Below are 26,783 nucleotides of genomic sequence, written 5' to 3'. Positions count from 1 at the left end.
AGCAGAGGGATGATTGTGGCTTTAAATGTTTTTTTTTTAATAAAGCTCACAGTTCAGTAGCAAAAACCCTCCAACAACAACAAAAAACAACTCAAAGATCATATTGTACAAAGTAATACCCTTTATGTCTCTGAAACTCTACTGACAAATGAAAGGGAAATTTATTTCAAGACTTAATGTTTTAGTTTAGAGTACATCAGCTATTATACAGTATTTTTCCTAATGTGTTGTCAAAATATTTTCCATTGGCTTTTCCCCAGAGAGCACCTATAACTTCTCTTCGTAATCATAGTGGTTTCTTCTGCATTCCTTGAGAGTTTGCTCTTGAGTGTCTAGTGGAGACTGAAGTGTTTGCTAAAATTAGTGTTTTGGGGGCTTTTTTTCATTGTTTAAGTTAATGCAGTGTAGCCAGAACCCTGAGTAGAATCCGAGACACTTTGTCTTTTGCTTAATAGTGCACTTCAGAGAGACGTTTTCAAACACTTCACAGAGACATAGTGGCTGTGACAGAGAGAGAGAGGACCTGAGAAATTAAGATTTTAGATGGTCTGAGCTGGAGGAGACGGCTCTCTCACCAACAGGGGCAAAACTAAGTTGTGTGAAGGGACAGAGATGAAGTTAGTGCTAGATGAGTAAAGAAAGAACAGAGGGTAAAAGTCAGCCCTGCATAGATGAACAGATCAGAATCTGTATAAGGCCTTCCAAAAAAGGCTTACATTCAGTTTAGGTCTGGACCTTTGTATTGGCTCTGCGTGAGTATGAATGCCACCCAGTCAGAAAAGATCTGAGAGATGGATTTCCTGTCTTACATGGATTTTTTTTTTCAAAGGAAAAGGGAGGATGATTCTAAATTGGATGCAAGAATTATTTTGTCAGTTTTAGTTCTCCATTCTGTGTTCTGATTCATTGGCTGCTTGTTCAGAAAGGAGGAGTATTATATCCCCAGAACATTTCTTTGTATACCAGTACTTTGTCTCTTTCTCTGTCCCTCCTCACATCCTAAATAAAAGCGAAAAGGTTTTATTATCCACTGGCAACAGGTACAATAAGGAGCAGGTTTGCACAGGATCTATTCAAATGAGAGTATCTAGGTAATTATATCACTACATTGAATACATGAGAAGGGACCTGAGAATAGGTGTGAACAAGCATAAGGATCGTCTCAGCTGATGGCAGTGCTGTCCTGCTAATCAATAACTGGTGCATTGTTCCATTTTGCTTTCTCATTTATGGGGCCTGAAAAAAAAATCATAATTAAGGGCCTGACTACATGACAGGGCTGCTGCTATGTTATCCTCACTAAGGTGGCAGAACCCCCCATCCCCATTGGAGATCTAGAACATGGCAACAGAAGGTGGTTTCCTGATGGCTTGGATACATGAGCTTCCCAAATTTATAGATGTTTGCTAGAAGAAGCCCTCTTCTGTTGGTGTAGGGGTGTTCAGACTTGGTAGGGAGGGAGGTGCTAGCAGACCTATTTAGTTGGGTGGTGATAAAATCATAGAAAGTTAGGGTGGAAGGGACTTCAGGAGGTCATGTAGTCCAACCCCCTGCTCAAAGCAGGACGATCCCTAACTAGATCATTCCAGCCAGTGGGTCCAAAATACTTTCAAGGATGGAGCTTCCACCACCTCTCTGGGTAACCTGTTCCAGTGTCTTACTATGCTCCTAGTGAGAAAAGTCTTCCTAATATCTAACCTAAACTTCCCTTGCTGCAACTTGAGACTGTTGCTCCTTGTTCTGCCACCACTGAGAACAGTCTACCTCCATCCTCTTTCGAACCACCTTTCAGGTAATTGAAGGCTGCTATTAAATCCCCCTTCAGTCTTCTCCTCTCCAGTAAGCCCACTTCCGTCAGCCTCTCCTCAGAAGTCATGTGCCCCAGCCCCTGAACAATTTTGGTTGGCCTCCACTGGGTTCTTTCCAATTTGTCCACATCCTTTGGGGGGGGGGGGAGGGGGGGGGGGCTGAACACAGTTTCTCTGACTGTTTATGCTGGCTAGAAAGTGTGATCACACTCCCTCCCAGTGTAAATAGTCAGAGAAACTTTGTAACATAGACTGAGCTGTGGGAGCAGCAAAAGGAAAGGGAAAAAGTTTCGTAGAGAAACAGACTGTAACAGTGGCAAAGTGGGACTAAATTCTGCCTTTTCACCCAAAATCTCTGGACCATGTGGCAGCATAGTGCTCCATTTTGCAAATTTGCTACCTCAAACTCTGTGTGTGCTAGGAGTCTGGGGGCAAAGAAGCTGAAGAAAATGCAGTGGGATATTTCTGAAGAAGTTGCTGTCACTGCACAGCATCAGTTGATGCAGAGCTTTGCTCCAGTAGAGTATAGGAGTTTGAGGACCGACACCTGCTCCAGTGTGAAGCTACAGTCTCCATGTGGGTCCAGTGCAAGCTACCTAACTGTGGGAAGGGAAGAGTGCCCTTTTCTCTTGTATAGGACAGGGCATCTGCTATTAAGACCATCTCTTTCAGGCCTTTAACATTTTACTGAGTACAGTGCCTCTCAAGCTTGCCCAGCTAAGGTCACATTCTCAGGCAATGCCAATTTATTCCTGCCTAGCACCATATTCCCATGCTCTGTTCTAGGTCCTTCACTCCAGCAACGGCTAAAGATCTGTTTTTGCACAGAGAAGTGAAGCGTCCTCTGCTATTATGGCAATGAGTGATCACTACAGCATAGAAGTCAGCAACTGTAGATAAATATATTTTGCTCTGGGTTCACCCTTCTGCTTCTTTAGGAAAAGAAAGGTGTCTCTCTCCAGTGACTGACACACTGCTCATTGCTGTACTTACAGACAAGGTCCCCTCTAAGGTGTGTGTGTGTGCAGGTGCACACAACTAAAAGTTGGCTGTGCACAGGCTTTTCAAGGCCGTGCACCAGGAGAAGAGCTGAAGGTTTGCTCCTAGGTGAAGTGGGGGCAGAAGCCTGGTGCGGGCTCTGCCGCCTCTGGGGAAGTGCTCCGCTTCCCTGCATCAGGGCCTCACTGTGGCAGGCAGCAGCTCCTCCCCGAGGTGAGGCAAGGCAGGGATGGAGGCTGGCGTGGGTTTCACTGACTCCAGAGAAGTGCTCCGCTCCCTGGCCCTGATGCGGGGGAGTGGAGCACTTCTGTGGAGCCCATTCCAGCCCCTGGCTCCTGGCCTCCAGCTCCAACCCTGGCCCCTGGCCCTAACCCCAGCCTCTGGCCCCCAGCCTCTTGGCTCCAGTCCCCAGCTCCAGCCTCCGGCCCCGAGCCTTTAGCCCCCTTCGGTAAGTGTCCCATGGTGGACAAAGGCAGCATGCTCATGGACTGAGGCGGCGCGCTCACGGGCTGCTGCTCCTTAGGGGGAAGATTGCTTACAGACAGAGTCTTCTGTCAGCAACCTCAGTGTAAATCCAGATTATTTCTACTAAAGCCAAGAGGCCTAGTCCTTCTCTGCTTGGCACCTATGGATTATTTATCCTGTACATGCTGGATTAACAAATCCCAACTCTCTGCTCACACCAATGGAAGCATTTTGCCTTTCAAAAAAAAATAAAGACCACTTTCTTGCATCCTTCAGTTATCTCTCCTGAAACAATCCATCACTGTTGATAGACTGCTGTTTGGGTCTGACAGAAATGAGATGTTGGAGGATAATGCAGTGACTCTGATAATCCAGAGACATACCTGAGCAAAGATGCTAATATCAGAATGTGCAGGGGTGACCAGGGACTGATGCAAGACTTAGAGAATTTTGGTAGAAAAGTATCATGGAATGAGAAGTGGGCTGTTGGGGACATGTAACACCATAGCTTTGTCCTCAGATCAGGTGGAGCCAGTCAGTTCTGATGCAATAATCAATCATTCTGGAGATGGGGTAGGCAATTATTCTGGGTAGAGGGCTGCTTACTGAGTTTCAGCAGGCCATCGTAGGCCGCATGACAGGCAGCCCAGGGCAGATTAATATTCATTTTCTAAATTTTTTAGGGGCCAGTTAGAATGGTTTGGTGGGTTGCATCTGGCCCCTGGGCTGGATTTTGCCCACCCCTGTAATCTGGAGGCACAGTAGAAGTCCAGGCCACCTGGACTGGCAGCAGGGTTACTAAAAGTATCCCAAAAGGGGGTGTGCTGGAGTACTTATATATAGTACAATGGAAGAGTGCTCTTCGTTCAAGAAGAGCTTGCTGAGAGAATAGTGTATGCAAACGAAGGAATGGAGCCTAAATATTGCACTGCTTTGGGTTTCTCTCTTCTTAGAGCTGAATGTTGAACATGGCAGCATCCTACATAGACCCAGTAGAGGCAGTCAGTCCCGATCCAGATGACCATGTGCTCACTCTGAAGGCACACTAAGCAGCAGAGTGGAGGCCATCTGGAGATTCTAAGCTTTTTGCAGTTCTACAGCTGCTACTGGACACACTGACCGCCCAACACCTCTGCTGAGGTCAGCAAAGATTTTCATAGGGATAATTGAATAAGAGCCAAAAATAAATGGTGACCTGGATTGCCCTCTGCATTGAATCTGGTGAGAGCAGAACGGCATCAGTACATTTTGATTCATTTCACGCTGACCATGAAGTGCTCTTATAGCAAAGGCACAGGTGTAGGACCATCTTCAGCTTCTCACTTTCTCACGGACTTCCTGTGTGACCTCAAACAAGTCACTCAATCTCTCTGTGTTTCTACTCCTTCTCTGTACACTGGGACACTCTTCTTCCCACTCCTGGTCTGTTTCATCTACTAAGGCTCAGTTATGGCTTTGCCACAACCCCCAAATTAGTGGTAGTGCAGTGGGTGGCTAAAGGCTCCACTTCTTCCTATTTCTTTTCATCTATGTAGGAAGGGGACACAACAGTCCAAGAAAGCCTGGATCTCCTGCTCTGCTGCTGCCTGTGATATGAAGAGAGGAGGCGGCCATATGCTGCCACATAGCCCAGGCCCTAATTTAGCCTTTAGATCATGAGCTCTTTAAAGCAAGTAGTCTCTTACTACAGGTTTTTACTGCACCTTTTAAAAAGGAGCCTGTATTTCACCACAGACCTCTAGGGACTACTGTAATAAATTAGTAATAATAAAGTGAATGTATTAAAACAATTCAATGTTAATCCTATTTCTGAGCTGCTCAGTGTGCTGTTTTTACTATATCTGTTTTTTGCAGACTTTAAGGCTTGTTTGGATTGAGATTGCTTTCATTTTGTATCCTATTCCCATGAGTAGCTTTGGGACATTTTGAGAAAATGAGCGTGTTGTGGAAAAGAAATGGGGATTGTTCACATCAATTTATGCATTACCTCAGAACCTATGCTGTGTATGGCCGAGCCCATCAGATCTCCTTTCTGCAAGGCAGGGAGTCCTCAGTTAAGATTACATTTAACCATAGTCCCTCTATTCCAACTCCTGCTCCTTTCAGGCTGATTTTGAAATGAGTAATCTAGTGGATGTGGGGAGGGTCAGCTGAATTCAAACACCTGCTGTAGCAAAACAACCTCCTCTTGAGCATGTGTTTGATTTTGCTATACTGTCAGAGTGACAACAGACCTCCTATAAATAAGTGTGGGGTGCTTGGTTTATGGATATAAAAAGGGACTTACATGTAGTCTGTGCTACAAAGTTATGGTCAGAAAACCCTAGTTTTCTCTCTTCTCTTGGCAGACTTATGCCACCTCTGCTAAGTGGAGTAAGCTTTTAGTAGCTGACAGAAGTGGTATGTATGTGCATTGCTTCAATGGCTTGGTGGTGGTGGCTGCCATCTGCCACCAAAAGTTGTGATGGCAGCATCACATGAGAGCAGACAAGTTTTTAGTAAAACTGCTAAATAGGATTAGAGTGGAAAGAGACCTCTAGAACACTCTCTCACAGAGTATCTGGTCTTTAGCTGACCCTATCTACACTACAATGGCCACCATTTTCAACTCCAGCTTGGATCCACTAGACACAAGAAGACTGTAGAAGCCCTTGTACCAAAGACAGCCCTGGGAGTCACTGCAGTTGGGACTATTTTTCAAAGAGTGGGAAAGCTTCCACAGTTTAGAGAGGCAAGCACTATTAATTACTGCAGACTCATTTCCCCTGGAGTTGTAACAGTTGTAACATCCTGTCCCCGTATCCGCCTCCCTCTACTTCTAGATCCTCTTGCCCTACTTAGGAAACTTGTGCTTTCATGGAAGGATTTATCCAAGGCATGCTCCTGCCTCACTGCAAGTCACAGGAGCTTTCTGTGACCCTACAGAATAGATCTACACGGAAAGCAGAGGAACCTACATAGACAAGATCAGTTGCTGGCCTTCTACTGACTAGAGGGGAGCTCTAGACAGATTCCTGCCTCACTTCCTGGCATGCTGACTCCTTGCTTGTCTTCTAAATACATTATTTTAAAAACAGTCATGTTTTTCAGATCATTGTTGCTTTGCCTTCCAAACTCTCCAAGGCAGCTGTAGTCTGATGTGGTGACCGCACAGTATCCCAGCTGGATCCGAATACCTCATGTGGCAACAGTATCGCTTGTTTTTTTAATTTTCTTCCCTGGTAATACACTCTTATCTTGTTTGCCTTTTTTTTCTGCTCTGTACTGGGCTGATGGTTTCAAATGATTTCCATGCAGTACCTTCCTGGATCCATTTACAATATCAAATTTAAGCACTTCACCAGAAGACTTTGTAATTGACAATATAGTTACAAGTCTAGTACCCAACTGAAGGGAGCTCTACTCTTGTGTTAACCAAGTATTTCAAAGAACAGAGAAATCATTTCAGATCACATTAAGAAATAGCCTCTATTTTAGTGCTGTTTTAGACATGAGGGGGCCTAATGTTCCCTCTGATAGGTTGAGCATTTTCTTCAATTGGAATTGTCATTGTACAGCAGTTCTGACTCTTATACTGCAGGGGCCTAAAGTTAGGCACTCAAAAACATTTTCAGCTTTGAGATTAGTTTGTACATCTCAGATTTCTCATCTATAAAAGAGGGACAAAAAAGGTAGCCTGCTTCAAACAGCTAACATACATGAAGGTTAATTTACTGAGAGCCTCAGCTTTTCCACATATAGAAGTGAAAGTGATTATTATTAAATGTAACAGGATCCCACCCCATGGTGGCCATGATGTCCCTGGGGCCCCCTCAGCTCTCATTTCCTTTAGTTCTTTTGGGTAATCTCCCCTTCCACTTTCCTGCCATGCCTTGATGTAATTATACTTTAGGAAAAAGGGAGGTTACCCCTGTGGCCTCTTCATCTCCCCTTTTAGCCACACCTAAGCCTTGCAGATGATACCAATCATTGGGATTAAACCCCATTGTCCAATCCAGTCAGTCTCTCATCCACAGGCCTTAAAGCCTCAGTGTCAACTCCAGTCAATGCAGGCCTCTAAACCCAGAACAGTCTCCACCACTGTTGGGGCTTCTGGCCCTAGTGTCTTTAACCATCCCTGCCTCTCCTGGGCCCAGAGCCTCTATACCTTAAACAAATCTCAACCATTTTTGGATTCAAGCCTGCATTCCCTAGCCCTCCTAGGGCTTAAGCCTCATTACCTCCAACAGACTCCACCTCTCCTGGGCTATGGGCTCCCTAGCCCTACTTGTTCTCACCCTTCACAGGCTACAGATCCCTGACCCTGGTTCAGTTCCCACCAACTCAAGTCTGCTTTACCACACACCTTCTGAGCTAGGGGCCCCCGGCCCTAATTGGTTGTGGCACTACTCTTTGACTTTCGCCCCTATTCCTCAGGCCCAGGCCCTGGCCCTGCTCCCAGGCCAATTGAGACCTCCACCATCTCCACACAGTTTCAATCCCTAAACCACCATACTTACCCCAGCTCAAGTGTTAATCAGGAGTCTTGCTGCAGCCCATCTGCTCAGGAGCTCCACAGCTCCCAGGGCTAGACTACCTGCTTAGCTCAAGCCCTGGTCTTAAAGTCTGCAAGCCCAGCCCTTTGTGAATCATGTGGCTTCCTGTACTTCCTCCTGCCACACCTCCTTTTCTGGCTGCCTGTCTTCCCTTAAAGTAGCAGGAGCACTAAACTCCCTGCTGCACTAAGGAATAGCTTTTCACAGTTTCATAGTAGCTAGGGTCAGGAGGGATCTGAACAGATCATCTAGCCTATCACAGGCAGAAATGAATGCTAGGTTCACAAGACCCCAGACAGGTGATTATCCAACCTCCTCTTGAATTTTCCCAAGGTAGGGATGAGGACCACTTCCCTGGGAAGTTGGTTCCAGATTTTGGCCACCCTAACTGTAAAATATTGCCTTCTGATCTCTAACCTAAACCTGTTCTCCATCAGCTTATTACCATTGTTCCTTGTCACCCCAGGTGGCGCTGGGGAGAAAAGGGCTCTACTTATTTGCTGTTGATCTCCCCTGATAAGTTTGTAGGCAGCTACCAGGTCCCCCCTCAGCCTCCTCTTGCTGAAGCTGAACAGGTTCAGGTCCCTCAGTCTCTCCTCGTAGGGCCTGTCCTGCTGCCCTCTCACCAAGTGGGTAGCCCTCCTCTGAACCCTCTCCAGGCTGGCCACATCCCTTTTGAAGTGCGGCACCCAGTACTGGATGCAGTACTCCAACTGTGGCCTGACCAGTGTCACATAGAGGGGGAGTATCACCACTCTGGACTGGCTTGAGATGCACCTTTGGATGCATGACAAGGTATGGCTGGCCTTGCTGGCTACGGTCTGGCATTGGTAGCTCATGTTCATCTTGGAGTCAATAATGACGCCAAGATCCATTTTTGCCTCTGTGCTTTCAAGGAGGGAACTCCCCAGGCTATATGTATGCTGTGGATTCCTTCTCCCAAGGTGCAGCACCCTGCATTTGTCTACGTTGAACCCCATCCTATTCTCTTCTGTCCACTTTTGTAGTCTGTTTAAATCTATTTGCAGCCCCTCTCTCCCATCAAGTGTGTCCACCTCGCCCCACATCGTGTCATCAGTAAACTTGGACAGCATGCTTTCCACCCCTTCACCCAAGTCGCTGATGAAGATGTTAAACAGTGTGGGCCTGAGGACAGGGCCCTGGGGTACCCCACTGCTCACATTTTGCCAGGTTGAATATAACCCGTCCACCACTACTCTCTGGGTGTGCCCCATCAGCCAATTTTTTACCCATCCAACTGCAGACATCAATGCCACAGTCGCTTAATTTATTGATGAGGATGGGGTGAGAGACAGTGCCAAAGGCCTACTTAAAGTCTAGAAAGACTAAGTCTATGGCAATGCCATCATCCAAGGATTTAGTTACTTGGTCATAAAAGGCAATCAGTTTGGTCAGGCAGGACCTGCCTTTGATGAACCCATGCTGATTGCCCCTGAGCATTATCTCTCCTGCAGGCCCCCCACAGATGTGCTCCTTGATGATTCTCTCCAAGATCTTCCTGAGCACCGAGGTGAGGCTTACAGGCCTATAGTTACTTGGGTCTTCCTTCCTCCCTTTCTTGAAAATTGGGACCACATTAGCTAGTTTCCAATCCCCCAGCACCTGGCCTTCTTCCCCTTAGGCAGGAAAGCTTCTTTGGATAGATGTGATATCTTTTACTAGGCCAACTGAGTAGTTGGAAAAAAGTTCTTTGCAAGCTTTTGGGGACAAGCACCCTTCTTTAGGCATACGGAGTCTCTGCTGTTCTGAGATCTACAAGGAATGAAAGAAGCAAAAAGTGACAACATGTCAGTGAGAATGTAAATAGGTGGAAATTAGGAAAATCAAAGGTAGGGAAGGGGGGGGGGAAATAATGTCAAAGATAAGCAACAGAGGACTCTATTGTAGTTGAGTTCTCCAAGGTAGAAAAAAGGCAGTCTGTGAAAAAGTAAATAGCTGGAAATTAGGAAGACAAAGGGTAGAAAAGGAGGGGAGGAGGGGGAAAAAAGAAAAGTGTAAATAGTAAGATCAGGTGAATCAGATGTCAGGCAGGTTGTAATATGTCATAAATCCAATGTCTATATTGAGTCCATGATTTTTTGTATCTAGTAGATTTATGAAGTGAAGTTCGTAGGCTCGTCTATGAAAGGTGTTTTGTAAGTTCGCTTTGAGAATTAGAACTGAGAGATCGGAGAAGGAGTGATTGTTTTGTTAGAAGTGGACACCCCAGGTAATTAGATAATTTTATCTTTGATGGATTTTTGGTGTGTGTTCATTGTGGTGCACAGCTGTTGTTTTTTTCTTAGCAGTTTTCTGGACATCTGTTCAACTGTATATTCTCTAGATTCATAGATTGTTTGGGGCTGGAAGGGACCTTGCAGATCATCAGGTGCAGTCCTCCATGCCCCCCGCCCCCCGCCCTCGCTCTAGGCAAGAAGACAACTAGGGTTAGGTGACCCCAGAGAGGTGACTGTCTAGTCTTCTCTTGAAAACCTCCAGGGTAGGTGACCACACCACTTCTGAGGGAGTTTATTCCACAGTCTGGACACTCTGACTGTGAAAGAGTTTTTCCTGGTATTAAGCCTGAAGCGGCCTTCCAGGAGTTTGTATCCATTGGTCCTGGTCTTTCCCGGGATGCCCTAGTGAACAGTTATTTACTGAGCTCCTGATGCACTCCTATGATATAGCGGTAAGTTGCTATCAAGCCCTCTCTCAACCTTCTCTTCTTTAGGCTAAACAGACCAAGGTCCCTTAGCCTATCCTCATATGGCTTGCCTTGAAAATCCCTGGTCATACAGGTGGCTCTTTTCTGGATTCTCTCCAGTTTTTCCACATCCTTGTTGAAGTGCGGCAACCAGAACTGGATGCAGTGCTTCAGCTGTGGTCTCACCAGTGCTGAGTACAGTGGGAGTATCACTTCCTTAGTTTTACATGAGATGCATTGGTTGATGTATGCCAATGTGTTGTTTGCCCTGCTGACCACCGCTTTGCACTGACGGCTCATATTCATATGATGGTCAATCATTACCCCTAGGTCCCTTTTGGCCATGGCCTATATGTATGTTGAGGGTTGTTTGCCCTCAGATGGGAGCACCTTACACTTGGAAGTGTAGACCTTCAACTGGTTCCTGTCTGCCCAATGCTCGAGCCTGCTCAGGTCCACCTGTACCTGCAACCTATCATCTGGCATGACCACACTGCCCCATAACTTGGTGTCATCCGCAAACGTGGCCTGAGGGACACCACTGGCGATTTCACGCCAGGACAACACAGATCCGTTCATGAGAACTCTCTGGGTCCTATGCCATAGACAGCTTCCCTGAACTGTCAAGGAGCTGAGCCTGCAGTCTTCTAGTTTTCCCACAAGGATATTGTGGGATACTAGATCAAAAGCCTTTTGGAAGTCTAGGTATATAACATCTACCACATCTCCTGTGCTCAGGTGGCGAGAGTCCTGATTGTAGATTTGTTCCTTTTACCCAATCTACCTGCTTGACATTACAGGCTTGAAGAAATGGTTTATTTAAAAGTGGCCAAATTACTGTGATGGTAAAGTTTTAGGTAGAATTAAAGAATTTACTGCACCATCTGAGAGAGAGAGAAAGAGAAAGAGAGGAAAACCCCTCAAGCCACTACCCCTTTCCAAAGAAACACAATAACACTTGCAGGTCCTAGAAGTCTGTGAAGAGTTTTGGTTCAACTGTTTACACCTTCTGACTCCCTAACTGCTTGTGATTTTTTTTGCCTCGAGTTGTGTGCGCCTTCCAACCTCCTACTTTGTAAACAGTAGGAGGTTTGAATCTGGTTGCATAGTTTCTTACTGTTTGTTGTGCCTACAACTTCAGTTATCTCAGGTTTGGAGATCTTTTCCAGTTCATCCACATTGTTTACAGACTACTAACTGTAACATGTAACAGATCCTGAAACTGACTCTGGGAGAACTTGACTGTTAACAACTCTCCTTTTGATAAAGTTTTTCTATGGCCTCTACCTCTTGCTCTTTTGCCATTCTTTTAACCTTTTCTATGGTCCTCTTCATTACACAGAAAACATCAAATCCTGCTCCAGTGATGTACATTTTGCTCTCCCCCATGTTTTATGGAGGATTTCATCAAATGCCTTTAGACATCCACCTCTTGGCCATCCCCAGACCACTTAACAGCTGGGTAAGCATGACTTCCCCTAATTTACTGATACTTAATAAGAAACAGAGATTTTCAAAGAGTTTTCTCACCATATTCCGCAGAATGCTTCTTTCACATGTATGGAAGCTTCTTGTCTAGTGTTTGCTAATTTGTTACTTGATTTTCAACAGCATAAGACAGGAATGGCCCTCCTGAGCCTTCAGATCCAGTCTTCCACTTTTAGAGGCAGCCATATTTTATCATCATAAATCAGTCTCCATCTTAGAACTACTTTGGCTGTTTAGCTCTACTACTCCTGCTGAGGACAGCAGCTGTGGAACAGCAAGTACAGGATGCTGGTCAGCATGCAAGGTAGTGGTATTAAACATTCTCAGTAACCTAATTGTTGTCAAGTTTGTTGTAGGCATCACAGCAAAGGAGTGTTTCAAGGAGGGATCTGAAAGGGAAAAAAGAGGTAACTTCATAAATATAAACAGCTATGGGCAGTCCTCCCAAGTGTGAGAAGCAACAAAGGAGAAAGAAGGAAGGTCCATGTTTGAAAATCTGATGAGTTGTGGATGGCATCCAGCCTCATGAGCTAATGAAAGTGAAAGCCAATTTTCTGATAGCAAATGAGAAACAATAGGTAGGGAGAGGTTTGGGTCTTAAATAATGAAGCCAAGTAGCTTACATACGATGAGAAAAAGAAGCAACTGGTGAAAAGAGGCTAAGAGAAGGTTAACATGGTCAGATCAAAAGGCCAGGGAACTGTGATTGCACCAGACAAAAGGCTGAGGAATTTAGTGAAGTGTGAGTTGGTAAGACACTGGAAGACAGTTTTAGCTCCGGGGATGAGTAAGAAGGATAATATCTTCGACTTAGAAACATTGTGCAGAAATAATTGGTAATACCTTTGATGGTTAGAGACCTTCTTATTACTAGCCCAAACTTATTCACAACCATTTCAAAATGGAACTTACGTTTCCTGTTTAGCCGTCTTCAGGAAATGAGTTTATAAATAACAATAAATCTGGTAAAGGTGCATAGATTGATTCTCAGGTGTTTTCAAATTGGTCCATTTAAGGTACTTCTAGTCTGGGTGCTTTTGGCTAAGTGCAGACATTTGGGGGAGGGGGGTGTTAGGGAGAGTTTCGTTTGCATGAAAAATGGCCACCTGATCTGAAGTAAGTCAGGATGTGGCAGGGGTTGGGGGGGGGTCAGGGAGTTTGGGGGGCAGATGGGATTCACAGCTGGATAGGAGTCAAGCAGTGTCCATGGAAGGGATTGGGGGGCAGGAGGGACCTGCAGGGGATTGCTGGAGTCTGGGAGGGTTTGGAAGGCTCATGGAACCCACGGGTCTGGGGGTGGTGGTCGGGAACAACAGGACCAGGGACTATTTTTATCCCTCTGACTCATCCCTCCGGCAAACCTACCCCACCATGCCTCCCCACAGATGGGACTTAATTCCTCAGCTCCTGGCAGTGACAAATGCTGATAAAACCATCAACGAAAGCAGTTTGCAGGATGGGGAGTTTTTTGTGGGGCCTAGTTGGTCCACAGGGGTGGGGTAAGAGGCAGAGGGGCTAAAAATAGCCCAATGCCAGGGGGGTGGGTAGGAAAAGCACAGCCCCAGGGCTGGAGCTGGCAGCTGGGCTTTCTCAGCCCTGGAGCTGCATGGGTAACTATAAGGAAGTTCCATTCACCAGTCTAGCCCAGATCAATTATGCTTGAGCATACATTGATCCAGGTTTATTTGAGACAGGGTCTGACCATTTTTAAACTGGGCTGTGTGTGTGGAACTCCTGTTCTGAGTTCAGATTGATTTCCAATCACTGACACCAGGTCTAAGTGTAAGGTCAACTGCAGAAGCGAGGTGGTGAAGACACCCTGTGGTGTCTTCTAAGCTGCTGCGCAAGGTGCCAAAAATCCAGGTCTTGAATGTGGTGTTGGCAGCACTCACCATCTCCTTTCTGAAGTAGACATGCATGGAGCAAGAGCAGATAGCAGAAAGTATTACCCCAGTGAAGATATTGAGCTCTTTGCCACCATAGTGTAGACATACCCTCTCTACTTTTGAACTAGGAACATTTTGTATCTCTTTGTACCTCTTCTACTTGTCCTACAAGTTCTTCTGGGCAGGGAGCTTAGTAGTCATAGAACCACTGTTTGTAGTAATACCCAAAGGCTCCCACTAAGAGCAGGATCCAATATACTAGGCATGGTCCAGACTGAGTAACAGCTTGTCCCAGCTGAAATGGCTTATGGCTTAACCATGCTAGAGGTAGGCCTGTGTGAATAGGGAAGTATTAGATTTGGATTTGCCTTGAAAATCCCTGAGGATTTCAGAGGACAGTGATTCAATTCAGAGATTCAGGTCACTGTCCTGAATCGATATGGCTAAATTGGCTTTGGAAGATTTGGCGTTGATTTGGAGAGATTCGGATTGGCCAAAGAGAGGCAGGCACAGCTGGTTGGCTCCTTTGGTTGTGCCTGCCTCTCCCCAGGTGGGGGGAGCCACAGGAGAAACCCCCATCGCTGCCCTGCCTGGCCCCATCCCCCGCCTGGCCCCTCCCAAAGAAAGCCCTATACCTGTTGGCTGCGGCAGTGGTGATCAGGGCCTCTGGGTGCTTATGGCAGAGCACCATGCAGCGTGGAGTAGTGAGGGTTAGCAGGAATTGTCTATCTCCACCTGACACCCACGCAGCAGCTGCCCCATGGCACGGGTGCAGTGTGGCTTTGCAGGGCACTGTGTGCTGTCTGGGAGCTGGGGCCGCTGGAGCTAAGTGGTGCCAGGCTCTGGCTGACAGATGGAGCCATCCCAGCTCTCAGACAGCATGCAGTGTACTGCCAAGCCACACTGCACCTGTGCCATGGGGCAGCTGCCGCGTGGGTATCAGGCAGGGATAGATGATCCCCTCTGCCCCCCACTACCCCATGCTGCATATGGGGGGGCTCTATGAGCCCTCAGAGGCCCCAATCCCCACTGCCAGAGTGGGTGAGTTTGGGGCTTTTTTTTTTTTTTTAAGTGCTGGGAGGGCAGCCATGGGGGCTTCTGCTATGGCTCCTCTGTCAGTGCCTGCCTCTGCCCTGGCAGGGGGAGCCACAGGGGCTATGGTATGCCCAGCTGGCACCAGAAGGGGAAAGGGGGTGCAGGCGTGGCTTACTCCAGGCGACAGCAGGGCATAGCCCCCATCAGCACTGGGAGCAGGGGCTGTGCCTTGCTGCTGCTTGCCAGTCAGTGCGGGGGTGCATGGGATGCGGGCACGGCAGCATTGGGAGCGGAGCTGTGCCTTGCTGCCACTTGCCCCCTTCTGCCTAGAGTGAGCCACGCCCACATCCCACCTCCCCCTCCCTGCCCTGGCTGGGCAAGTGGCTGCAGGGCAGAGCCCCTGCTCCCAACACTGCCACAGCCACACCCCATGCCCCCCTTCCCAAGTAACATGCTGTTCCATCCATCCCAGCTGGGCAGCTTTCCCCAGCCCCAATCCCTCTCCCATGTCCCTTCCCCCCGCCTCCCCTCAACCCCAACGGACTTACCAGGTGGAGGCAGCTGTCAGCTACCTGTTTAGTCTTAGGGCCGAATCTCCAAATTGGCCGAATCTTTTCCAAAGCTTTTCAGAAGCTTTACCAAATTGATTTGCATGCTTCGAATTGATTCGGAGCTTTTACTTGCTCTCCTATTTGGATTCTGTGATTCAGTCCCTAATCAGGCCAAATCTCCTTTGAATCGAATTAGCTACTGAAGCTTCACGCAGACCAAGTATTTCATAGATTCATAGATGTTTTTGTTGCAAAGGGACCTCAGTAGATCAAGTCCATCTGATTTAATACGTCACTTTTTTTCCAGTCTTGGAAGATTTGCTTTAAAGGCTCCTTGGGACACTAGCCTGGACATTAATCTTCCTTTGGGTACTAAAGCAGCTATGCTGAATTTGTGTCTTGAGATTGAATGAAGCAAGAGCGGCTTCAGTGATGAGAGCCGAGGGGCAGAAACAAGAACTAACCAAAGATCAGAGGGTAGACACAGATACCAGGAGTGCAGAAACAAGGCCCAGCATTAAAGCAAGGTAACAAAATCAAGGCCCAGAATCTATCACTGTCTACCTTGCTGGTTTTAAACCTCCAAAGGTCCCTTCCAGCTCTGCTTTTCTATGATTCTGTTTCAGCACTGTGGTGTACTTCATGACTTACTGACACACTGCTGTAATAGAGTTGTACACAGGCAGGTACACATGGATTTGAATGCACTTTGACAGCTTGGCACTGGTTGTTGCTGTCTGTTGCTAGAAAAGCCTTGCAACACCATTGGTAAATGTAGACAAACACTGTGTCCTGATGGGCTTAGGAGGCACGAGAGCAATAAGTGTTAACCAAAGACCCACCACAATGTGTACACCCCAGAGTGAATTCAGGCAAATGTGCTACACTTCAAAAGAAAATGTACTACAAACGTAAGTTACTTTGTACTGCTGCAGGCAGAGCTAGGGAGCTCATGTGCTACATTATTCAAGATCAAAACCGTAAGTTTCCTGGTGTTAAGACATTTTGGTTTTGTTAAGCTCAGTGTTCTGGAATAGTATGAGATGCCACTGAAAAACCTACCCCTGGGTTGCAGAAATCGTTGATAGTGAAGTGTAGCAATGCCAAATGAGTTAGCTATGTTGAGGTCTGTCTTTGGTGCTGGGTGGATGGCCTTAAGCCAGCTAGTTAAGGATGACAGAACATGCTATTATGATTGACTAATGCTGACTTGAAGGAATGTGGTGTGTAGCTATGGGGAAAAACAAGCCACAAATGCAGTAACTGGAGGAGACACTAAAGCAATATTTTAGGTCCATTTGATATCTCTGGCCATTTTGTTTTAATGCAGCCAAGGGCTGGATATAGCAAGGACTAACTAAATCTGTTGCAATAATTTACTTTATTTTAGTTACTTTTCATGCAAATCCCATGACAGCAAAGCAGAGCTACATTCAATTATTTAGAGACTAGTTGTATACAGTGCCTCACTCCTGAATACACACATCTGTTCGTACCATTAGGAAGTTTAATATTTACCGAATCAAGTTTATTCAGCACAGTTCCAGCAGACCTGGAGCACATGGGTTTGATAAGAACTGACGTATGAAATATCCTCACCACCCTGCACCATTTTCTTCCTTAAGTTAGCCTATGATCATTTATGTCTTATCATTATGAACCTGAGTGATTAACTGGATTCAAAGAAAGAATGGGCTATTTTCTTTTTGAATGTGTCATGAGTAGAGAACTGCACAAGACTGATACATTAACCTAATCTACTTTATTTACAGTATGTACAGATCTTTCAGAATATGACTTTGAACAGAAACATGAAAGGGCAAGCAGCCAGCTTGGCCCCATGTTGTCAGATCTACACAGGGCCTTTGTAGTAGGAGACACATCTATTGTTACTGCTAGCAGAGCCAGTCATGCTCATGGTTAAATCACAGTGAATCATGTCTCCTAGTATCAACAGCAGCAGGATTGGGCCCCCTGAATTCACTGTGCCCTTCCCCTTTCCAATCTGCTGCTCCTTCTGTTCTCTGCCTAATTTACTGCTCTGCTTTCTGTTCCCTTTCTGATCTGCTGTTGTGCTGCCTGTCGCTTACCCAATCTGTCACATGCCACACATAGGCTGCCTGCACCACTTATGGCATGTGCACTGTAGGTTGACTACCTGTGCTTTAGGAGACAAACGCATAAGATGTGTAGGTGTACTATAGGTGTGATGTTAAATCAGTTTTGTTAAACCAGTGCAACTTGGTGCATGTATGGAAACTCTCATGTCAGTTTAAGCTTGGATCAAACCTGTTAAGCTTGCACAGCTGCTTTGTCTGAAGTGAATACAGAGTTTCCAATCTTCATTTGTTTTCTCAATGAGTAGTTGAAGATGGCATAAGCAGTCTGCACCACAATTCTGAGAAGGAAGAAAATACTTTACATGTCAGTTTTCCCAGCACTTGTTGCAAAATGACTTGGGGAATGCTTTTTCCATAAATAAAAGCAGCATCAGTGGCAAGAAAAATAGCTGAGTAGTTTCTATTCTGAATAGTTTCTATTCATGGGAGGATCAAGCCTTTGTTTGACCAGAGATACCTTCCTGTAAAAGTCAATGACTTTGTGTACATCAAGCATTTGAACACTTATACTTATTTTCATAGCATAGGGCCCATTCATACATTTTCTTTTTGCATTATTTTACATTAATTTTCTGTAAACCTCAACCTTTTCTTTCTCCAGCTGGGCTGAGTGGGGTTGTTCTTTTTCCATTACAGCCTAGCAGTTAGAGCACCAGCCTAGACCTCTGGAGGTGTAGTTTAAATTCTCTCTTCTGCCACAGCCTTCATGTATAACATAGGGCCAGTTACTGGAAACCTTTATTTTCAAAGCAGGGATCAGAGTATTTCTTGGCCTCAGGTGAGTCAAAATGGTCCATGGTTTGCCTGAGCTTGAACAGCCTAGTAGGCTAGCCTAGTAAAGGCACACCAGCTTCTGCAGCCAGTGGCACCCACATAGCCAGTATCACATCAGGCTGCCTTTGACTTGACTGAACAAAAGACAAAGTACCCACTTACAGCTGTCAACTAGGGGCAATTTTCAGCTGGAGGAGAAAGAGGCTCAAACTCATCACAGGAGCCATAATGAAGGGCCTTACCTGCACACCACTGAACTGGTGAGAGGTAAGTGCAATGGAGCTTGCAAGGAGCTCAGATATGACAAGAAATGGGGGTTGTGGAAGTGCTTAAGCTTGCTAGACATGAACTAGTTTCATCTTCCTGTCACTAGAGTTGTTCCAGGCCCCCATGCAAGACAGCATATGAAATTTAGAAGTTGGACAGCCCTGCTCTGAGCATTGTCCTTAACATGGACAGACTCAAGCACTTTCTGGAATTGGGGCCTTGGTTTTTAAAACACTCTCTCCCTAACTGCATAGAAACACTGAATGAAAACGCTACAAAAAAGTTGGAATGACTAAAATGCCTTCAGAAAAGGGTTGTAAGATGCCTTTTATAAGTGAAGATGGGTGTGATAGATGCCAGAGTAATGAGATCTCCCCATCAAGCCACATTCAGCAAAGGTGCTACCCTGAGACACGCTGATAATACCCACAAAAGACAGGTGGTGAACGCAGACAGACAGGGCTAAAGATTATGAGGGCCACCACTAGTGAGAGCTTTTAAAAGAAAAGCAAGGCTCTGCCTGCAGCATCCTGAACTATGCAACTATAGGAAATAATTTTTGATATCCAAGGAGGGAACATACCGGAGTGAAATTACCTTTCTGAACAGTTCTTTTGCCCATAGCTGTGTCCCCATGGAGAGTGATGGAATAAGATTTACTGGAATATATGTATTTCTCCAAAGACCATGCAATTGAATCATCCAGCCAATCTGATCACTTCTTGAATGAACCCCACCAAACCACTGCAAATACATTTTTCCTCTGATTAGAACAGTCCATTAAATGCTGCTCATTCTGTATTTTATTTCTGAGAGCTTTCTAAATTGCACTATTTGGAAGCAATATTTTGAAAGTGCCAGGCCAGTCCTTTTAGAAAAATGCCTTAGAGGCAAGTTGTGCTCTTCATATGAAGTATTGTTTGTTTTTTTTTTGAACAGTAAAAAGGAAACAAAACAGACTTTTCATAAATCCCAGAAGGTCTAGTCCATATGGACTATAGAGAAAGACCCATTCATTTGTAGTTCTGAAAGAAAGATGGTTGCAATTACAGCACTGGCTGGTACATAGGAAATCAGGGCTCAAATCCCTACTCTTCCACTTCACAGGAAGTAAGCAAGACTTTAAGGGCCCCTCTATATGGTAAGCATACTGCCACTACAGTAATAACCTCAGTCTCTGCATTGCTTCAGCTGGGCTGTCTCCTGAACTGGACAAATATATAGGTTTGGTTGTAAGGGGTCAGAGACTGAGCCACAGAGAGCCTTTCAGGTCCACCTCCCACTCCTTGCAAGAGAGGCACAGTAAAAACATATTCTTGAATGGTGTCATTTTGAATTGCCATGCTAGGTAAGTTTAGTGGTTTATTTAAAGCTTGATCCTTTACTGCTGAAACCAACAGAAGCTTTGCCACTGACAAACAGGAGCCTGGAAGCTAATGTGTGTCCAAAGTTCACTCTTCTCTCTCCAGCAGTATCCTTCTCCTGATGCCTCAAACATGGCAAGAGTGGACAATTTTGGACTGGCCTTCTCAGAAATTTCCTTCTGACCCTCTCAGTCAGAGGTTGGCTTATGCTTCGTAGTATGAATTACTATTTACCTCTAGAAACCTGAACTTGGATTTTTTATGCAATTGCTCTTTATTCGTATAAACATCCATTCTTTCTTTATACATCCCACTAAACTCTTCGCATCAGGAAGATCTTGTGATGATGAGTTCCATGGACTAATCATAGGTTTGAACTTATTTCTAATATCGGTTTTAAATTTTCTGCCTTTCAGTTTAACTTTTCCTCACTTTAATTTAACAGACCCTTGTTTCTGGTTCTTATAGTACAATCACAGTGCCTCAACATACCTTTGTTATGTTACATTACCTGTGAACCTTTATCACATATGCTTTAAATGATTTTAATCTTTTCTCTTTCTTTGCATGTGGAAGTCCTTTTGTGCCTCCAATTAATTCTGTTGTTCACCCTTAGACCTATCTTGAATCTATGACCTTTTGTGAAGCAGTGTGCCCAGGAGTGGGCAGAGAGGTCCCAGCGATGAATCGATACACCACGGTATATAGCACAACATTATTATATTTTTAATATTAATCTCCATTACATTCCCTATGCAGTCTCTCAGCAGTGCCAGACCCAAACTATCTGAGCAGCTTCTCTAAGCTCTAGTTATTTTATATGCATATGCTATTGTTTTACAGGGGGCACAGCACAGAGGATTAATTAGAGGGCATTATACAAGCTTACAATTGTGGTTTTCTGTACATATTTTTTCTATGCATAGAGAAGCAATGTTAAGAACATGTACACAAAAGGACAAATTACCTTCCCAGCAAACAAGACAGTGTTTGTCATGCTGTATTCATCATGGTTATCAGAAATCAGTTTTGCTCTGGTGTTCTGTGCAGACCAGCAGCCATACATTTTTTCCCAAACATAGTATCAAACACAAGGTAGGCAGGAACAAGGCAAGAGTTGATATAGGGCACCAATGTAGCATCCAAATGTTACAGTGATTGTAGCACCCAATTCTTATCAATCAGACAAACCAAAATTTCCAATACTTTGTCCTAGCAAGCAGTACGTTTGAATACAGGATGGTGGTAGTGAACTACCTTCCATTCTGCTCACAGTCATGCGGGGCACCCCTGCTTCTGTTTGTGACTGTATAGTAAGAAGGGAAAGTAGTCTCACAGCCACATAAACTTTCTGTGGTAGCTAGAGCAATTGTGTATATGGAAAAACAGCATTAGGGACATGCTTAACTTTTAGCTGCTCTCTCAGTACAGTTTAGCAACTCAAAATAAAGATGAAGAGCCAGCACCATTTGACCAACCACCTCTCAGTAGACCACAATCTGACATTCTTGTAGACTGGACCAATGGATAAATGCAAGGTTAGTAAAACTCACATATCCATGTCACAAAGCATATATATATTTGTTTACCAAGTTTACAGGCAAAAATGATATGCTCTACCAAACACACATTGGCAATTGTTTTTGTTCTTTAACATTTTTACAGTGGGGGAGGTGAAAAAAAAATCTAGCCCTCTGATGGCAGGCAGTTCCTGCAGGGAAATGACTGGATGTATGCACAATGAGCTAACTGCCTCCTCTGTCTTTTAGTGAGCCAGCACTCAGATTTATTAAACAAAAGGGTTTGTCCAAATATTTTGACACCTAATACGTTTGGGTCAAATTCCCCTTTTGGTTGTGATTATGCTGGAATTCTTAGTTGTGTTTTTAATAAGTCAAGTCACGCAACTCTAAATTTTAATGTAGACAGGACACAAATGTTCCTACACTAGAACTTTCAATCAGGTTAATGAAGACAACATAATTAACCTATGTTAAAATATAAGTAAAATTCAAGTGCTGACATATCACCAATTGCACTGATATGAATGCATTTCAGCCCCATTAGGGCACTTTTACACATGCTCTGAAGGTATAGGAGGCGGTGCTTTAATTAGAGCAGCTCCAGCAGATGCTCTAATTAAACTGCCACTGTGTCTCATGTACAGTATGACCTCATAAATTCAGCATCCTTAAGACCTAGCACCTGCCAGAAATTTGAAAACTCCAAATTTTTGAAAAATAAGGAAAGTGCACAGCCTTAGGACAATTATACTTTGCACGTGACTGAGTATTGTTCAAAACAATAGCTGTAGGCTGATGAACAAAAACAACGGTAGTGAGAGAAGCATTGGACTTCCGGAGGAATTTCTGGATTATTGGGAAGCTATTTTTAATGCAATAATGTAGCGTACTGTAGTTTTAAAAAGTGCTGGAATTTTGAGAATTCTGGAATTTTGAAAGCCAGATTTATGAGGTTATACTGTATCAGCATCTCTACACTTAAAAATGGCAGCAGGGGCACTTGAACTAAAGCTCATTCAACGTTCAACGAACTTTAGTTCAAACGCTCCGTCACCATTTTTAAGCACGGGGATGCTGATCCACAAGATGCGGGAGGCTGTTGGAGTACAGCAATTGCCACACTCCAGCAGACTTAATTAATTTTGTCTGCTCTGATGTCCTGGAATTCCAGTGAGTTGGAGCAGCCTTTGCACTCATGTATAGGTGCCCTTAGTTACTATGGAACTGTTCCTGATTTCCATTAGTGTAGTCAAGTTTCTTTGTGTATAGGCAACATATTGTGAGTCTTTGGAAGTAATAATAACTTATTTTCTAGTTGCTCTTCCCAACTAATTTGTTTTTAGAACTTGTAGGCTCAGTTATAGTTAGCAAATTAACTTAAATCAAACTAATTCTTTCAATTTATTTAGTAAGGAGATAATCAACAATGCTGGGATTTAAAAATAATTTAAGACACAGTGCACTGATTCATGTATAGAGATCTCCTGGGCCTTGGGATCTATACAAACAGGTGTGCACAGGAGTAGCTCTTAACTGGGGAGAATACACTGATATTATTCACAGGACCAATTACTCCTGTTTGCAGGATTAGGCCATTTCTGCAAGGACATTTATGGTGACGGATTCTTGCCCCTGCATATTTATTTTGTGAGAAATAAGTTTTAAAAGGGTAAAAGCTCTTGGAATCTCTCAGTTACTGAACAACATACCTTCCCTACTTGGCACCATAGCTTTGGGTCCTTAAAATTGTACGTAGCTACATATGACAACTGAGGCGTAATAACGACAACAGGTGTAATAACGACAACTTTTGCTTTGCATCAGTTGCATGTTACTCTTGATATTGCTAACTTTCTGTGTTAACACAAAAAACAAATATTAAGGAAAAATACCACTTGAGAATAAAATTCATAAGTAACAATAAATGCCCATCTTTTTATAACTGCAATGCTAAAATGAACTGCCCTTCACTTACAGAAAGTATCCTGAAAAGTGCCTCAGTGAAATCAGCGGATCAGTCTCAGAAAGTGGTTATGTATTCATTTCTGATGCTGGCACTGGTCTCTGTGCAGCCTCCAGTATCTCTCGTAACGGTAAAAGCCCTTTGTCCAGATCTGTGTGGCAGCAATAGTTTGTAGGCTGCTGCCCTGTATTTTTTTGAAACGAGGTTATAGAGGATAGGGTTGATGGATGCACTCAGATAGAAGAGCTGAAAAGCAAATATATTGAAGTACTGGGAGAAAAACATCATCTTGGTATCCTGAGTGTTTATAAATATGATCCTGCCGATATGGAATGGCAACCAGCAAATTACAAATGCCAGAACCACCACAGCTGCAAGAAAAAAAACCACAGAGAAACAGTGAGTCAGGATATCGAATGATTGAACTGCTAAGATTTTGCATGACCACAGGTATCAAACTGTATGTGAGAAGCCCAATTCTGCTCTCATTCACAATGTGTAAAACAGGGGGAACACCAGTGAGGCAAAGAAGTTAGACTGATATCAAGTTATCAAACTGGGAACAGCAGCATCAGGTCTATTTACTACTTTTCAGGACAAAATAAGGCAATTGAAAATCTCTCCAGTCACTCCTCTCTGCATAGAAATTATTTGAACTGGAGAGAAGCACTCGCTTCAGAGATTCTGACATTGTAACCAGCTGTAACATCCCTATCAGAGACCAGAGTAAAAACAAAGAAATCTGCAAAACATCTGCAGCTTCATTCATGTTGTAGGAAAACAGAAAAACTAGATGGAAAAAGAGAGTGGGGTTTAGTGGAAGTGCCCAGCGAGTCTGTGCTTTCTGTAGGCTTAGTCTTTTAAGGCATGCATGTTGAAAGAGGCTGTGCTGTTTGGCTATTCTAGTTTTTTGTGTGGATGAGGTGCTCTGTTCCTAGAGCTCTGGGATATGCTGCCATGTACGTATACCTTTTGTAAAATGACTTGTATGTCCAAGCTCATGTAGATACAGGGATGTTACTTTTGTGAGGGTCCTTTGTGGAGCTTCACAGAACAAATTATACAGTTTTGGGTGTTAGAGAAAGAGGAACAGTCTGAGTCAGTGGTTCTCAACCATTATTAGACTCAAGGCATTGCACCTCTGGGAAATGCCAGCTCTTAGTTTTCCCTAATTTTTTGACTACAGAAAAATACCAGAGCAATTCTGTTGCAAACTCAGCAAGCCCACAGCAGGGCAGAGCATTTTGGACACTGCAGATTCCTATTGGAAATCACTGGGTTTATCAAGTGAATTGCACTTGTGCACCCAGGAGTGCTAACACTGTCTGATACCCCATGGTACCCCTGAAAGGATCTCCTGGGACAGGTTGAGAATCACTGGTTGAAACTCATCCCTAGTTAATCCCACCGGCTTCTCCAGGGGAAATCAAGAAATGTGGGGTTTGAGGAAGTCCCTGTGGCTGTGCAAGCCCTGGGCACCTTCCCCCTCCACCCCTCCATCAGACCTGAAGGGCTGTAGCAGCCTTACTTGTGGGCAGAGAGAGGGGAAGCCTGGGGGACCCTGTGGGCAGCCCTCCCTGCCAGGTACAGGTGGGATCCTCATGGGGGATAACACAGCAGCACCTGGGTGGAGGCAGTCAGGAGCCTCATGGGTGGTGTGGGCAGCCTTCCCTGTGAGGAGCAATAAGGCAACAGAGTTGTGGGGCAAGGAACCAGTAGGACACCTAGGTTGGGCTGGGGAGGGTGGAGAGCGGGGGCAGCAGGCAGCACTGAGGGGACCTCCCTTCCATTCCCCAGGTCCAGATCCTGCTTCGGGCAGCCCTAGGGGGGGTCTCCCTATTGGGGTCCCGAGAGGCACCCCAGGTGGCCCTCATGCATGCAGGAACTGCATGGTGTGGCACTGGAGGTGCCCCATGGTGGTCCCAGGCCCTCAGGAGCCGCACAGCATGGTTCTGGGGCCCCCCCCCGCGGCAGTCCCAGGCCCCCTCACGCACCCAGGAGCCGCACAGCATGGTTCTGGGCCACCCCCCCCGCGGCAGTCCCAGGCCACCTCACGCACCCAGGAGCCGCACGGTGTGGCGCTGTCCGCGCTGGCGGGCAGCGGCGCGGGGCCCGCGGGTCTGCAGCTCGCTGCTCCACAGGCGGCGGCCCACGAAGCCGTAGAGCACGTGCAGGCAGACGACGGGCAGCACGAAGTAGGCGGTGGTGACCCAGAACATGGCGCCCAGCAGGCCGGACTCCTGGGCCGCCGCCGTGGGCTTGCACTCGCGGCCCAGGTCGCTGCGGTTGCCAGCGGCCGGCGGCTCCAGCCCCACGAGGAAGAAGAAGGGCGCGGCCGAGAGTAGCGCCACGGCCCACAGGACGGCGATGACAGCCTTGGCGCGGCGCTTGGTGGCCACCACCTTGGCCTTGAGCGGGAAGCAGACGGCCAGGTAGCGCTCGGCCGTGAGCGCCGCGATGTGCAGCGCCGTGCAGTACGTGCAGCCCTCGGCCACGAAGTGCGACAGGCGGCAGAGCAGCGCGCCGAAGATCCAGGGCCGCGAGCGCCACAGGCGGTACAGGTCGAGCGGCAGCCCCAGCAGCAGCATCAGGTCGGACACTGCCATGCTGCCCACGTAGAGGCTGGTGGTGCTGCGCCCGCCGCGCTCGGCCCGCACCACCAGCACGGTCAGCGCGTTGCCCGCCGCGCCCACGAAGAACAGCGCCGCACACACGGCCGTCACCGGCACCAGCGCCCGCAGCGGCAGCGCCGAGCACACGCGCTCGTCGCACGGCGGCACCGCCCACGGCTCCCCTGCAGCCACCGCGCCGCTGCCGTTCCCGCTGCCCATGCTGCCTGCATCCCGCCTGCCTGCCCAGCGCCGTCCGGGTTTTATCCCGCCCCCCTGTTTTCAGCGTCGGATCCCACGCCCCGGCCCCGGCAGCTCCTCTGCCTCCTGCCCTGGTCCGCCCCCAGGAGGGAAGCGGGGCCCGTCTCAGGCTGGCGGCTCCGCGCGAGCGAGGAAAAGCACGCCGGGCTCCTGGAAAGGCGGGACGGAGTGCCCCCGCTCCCCTCCACGGGGCTTCTGCGTGGCCACGGGACTCGGCCCCCGCCCCGAGAGCGCTTCCTCTCGGGCCCAGTGCTGGGCTGACGGCGGAGATGCGAGACCGATGCAAGAAAAGGGGAGGGGGCCGCGCAGCTCCTCGGGCTCGGGGACGAGCTCCGGAAAGGGGCTGGACGTCGTCTGGGGGGCAGTAGGAGCTGCGGAGCAGGAGAGCGAGGGGCACAGCCTGCGAGTCTACGTGTTGGTTAGTCCGTCTT

At 46.4% G+C, this 26,783-nt stretch overlaps 1 protein-coding gene across 1 annotated transcript; it reads right to left on the bottom strand.

The window, feature by feature from the left end:
• Positions 1–16,907: 16,907 nt before the first annotated feature.
• On the bottom strand, positions 16,908–26,698 carry MLNR (motilin receptor). The gene is made up of 2 exons (XM_090026051.1): positions 25,542–26,698; positions 16,908–23,853 (listed from the first exon to the last, which is right to left on the bottom strand). Exons 1-2 carry the CDS (start codon positions 26,311–26,313, stop codon positions 23,540–23,542), a joined length of 1,086 nt encoding a protein of 361 aa, XP_089882177.1. The 5' UTR covers positions 26,314–26,698; the 3' UTR covers positions 16,908–23,539.
• Positions 26,699–26,783: the final 85 nt, after the last annotated feature.

Source organism: Crocodylus siamensis, chromosome 1 (genome assembly GCF_052110815.1).
Source record: "Crocodylus siamensis isolate JL-2025a chromosome 1, ASM5211081v1, whole genome shotgun sequence".
NCBI lineage: Eukaryota > Metazoa > Chordata > Crocodylia > Crocodylidae > Crocodylus > Crocodylus siamensis.
This window is presented reverse-complemented; position numbering and strand designations above follow the sequence as displayed.

Coding starts and splice junctions, on each gene's coding strand:
- MLNR (XM_090026051.1), bottom strand. CDS start 26,313: ATGGGCAGCGGGAACGGCAGCGGCGCGGTGGCTGCAGGGGAGCCGTGG. Junction 23,854..25,541: donor CCACACCGTGCGGCTCCTGG/GTGCGTGAGGTG, acceptor TTTTTCTTGCAG/CTGTGGTGGTTCTGGCATTT.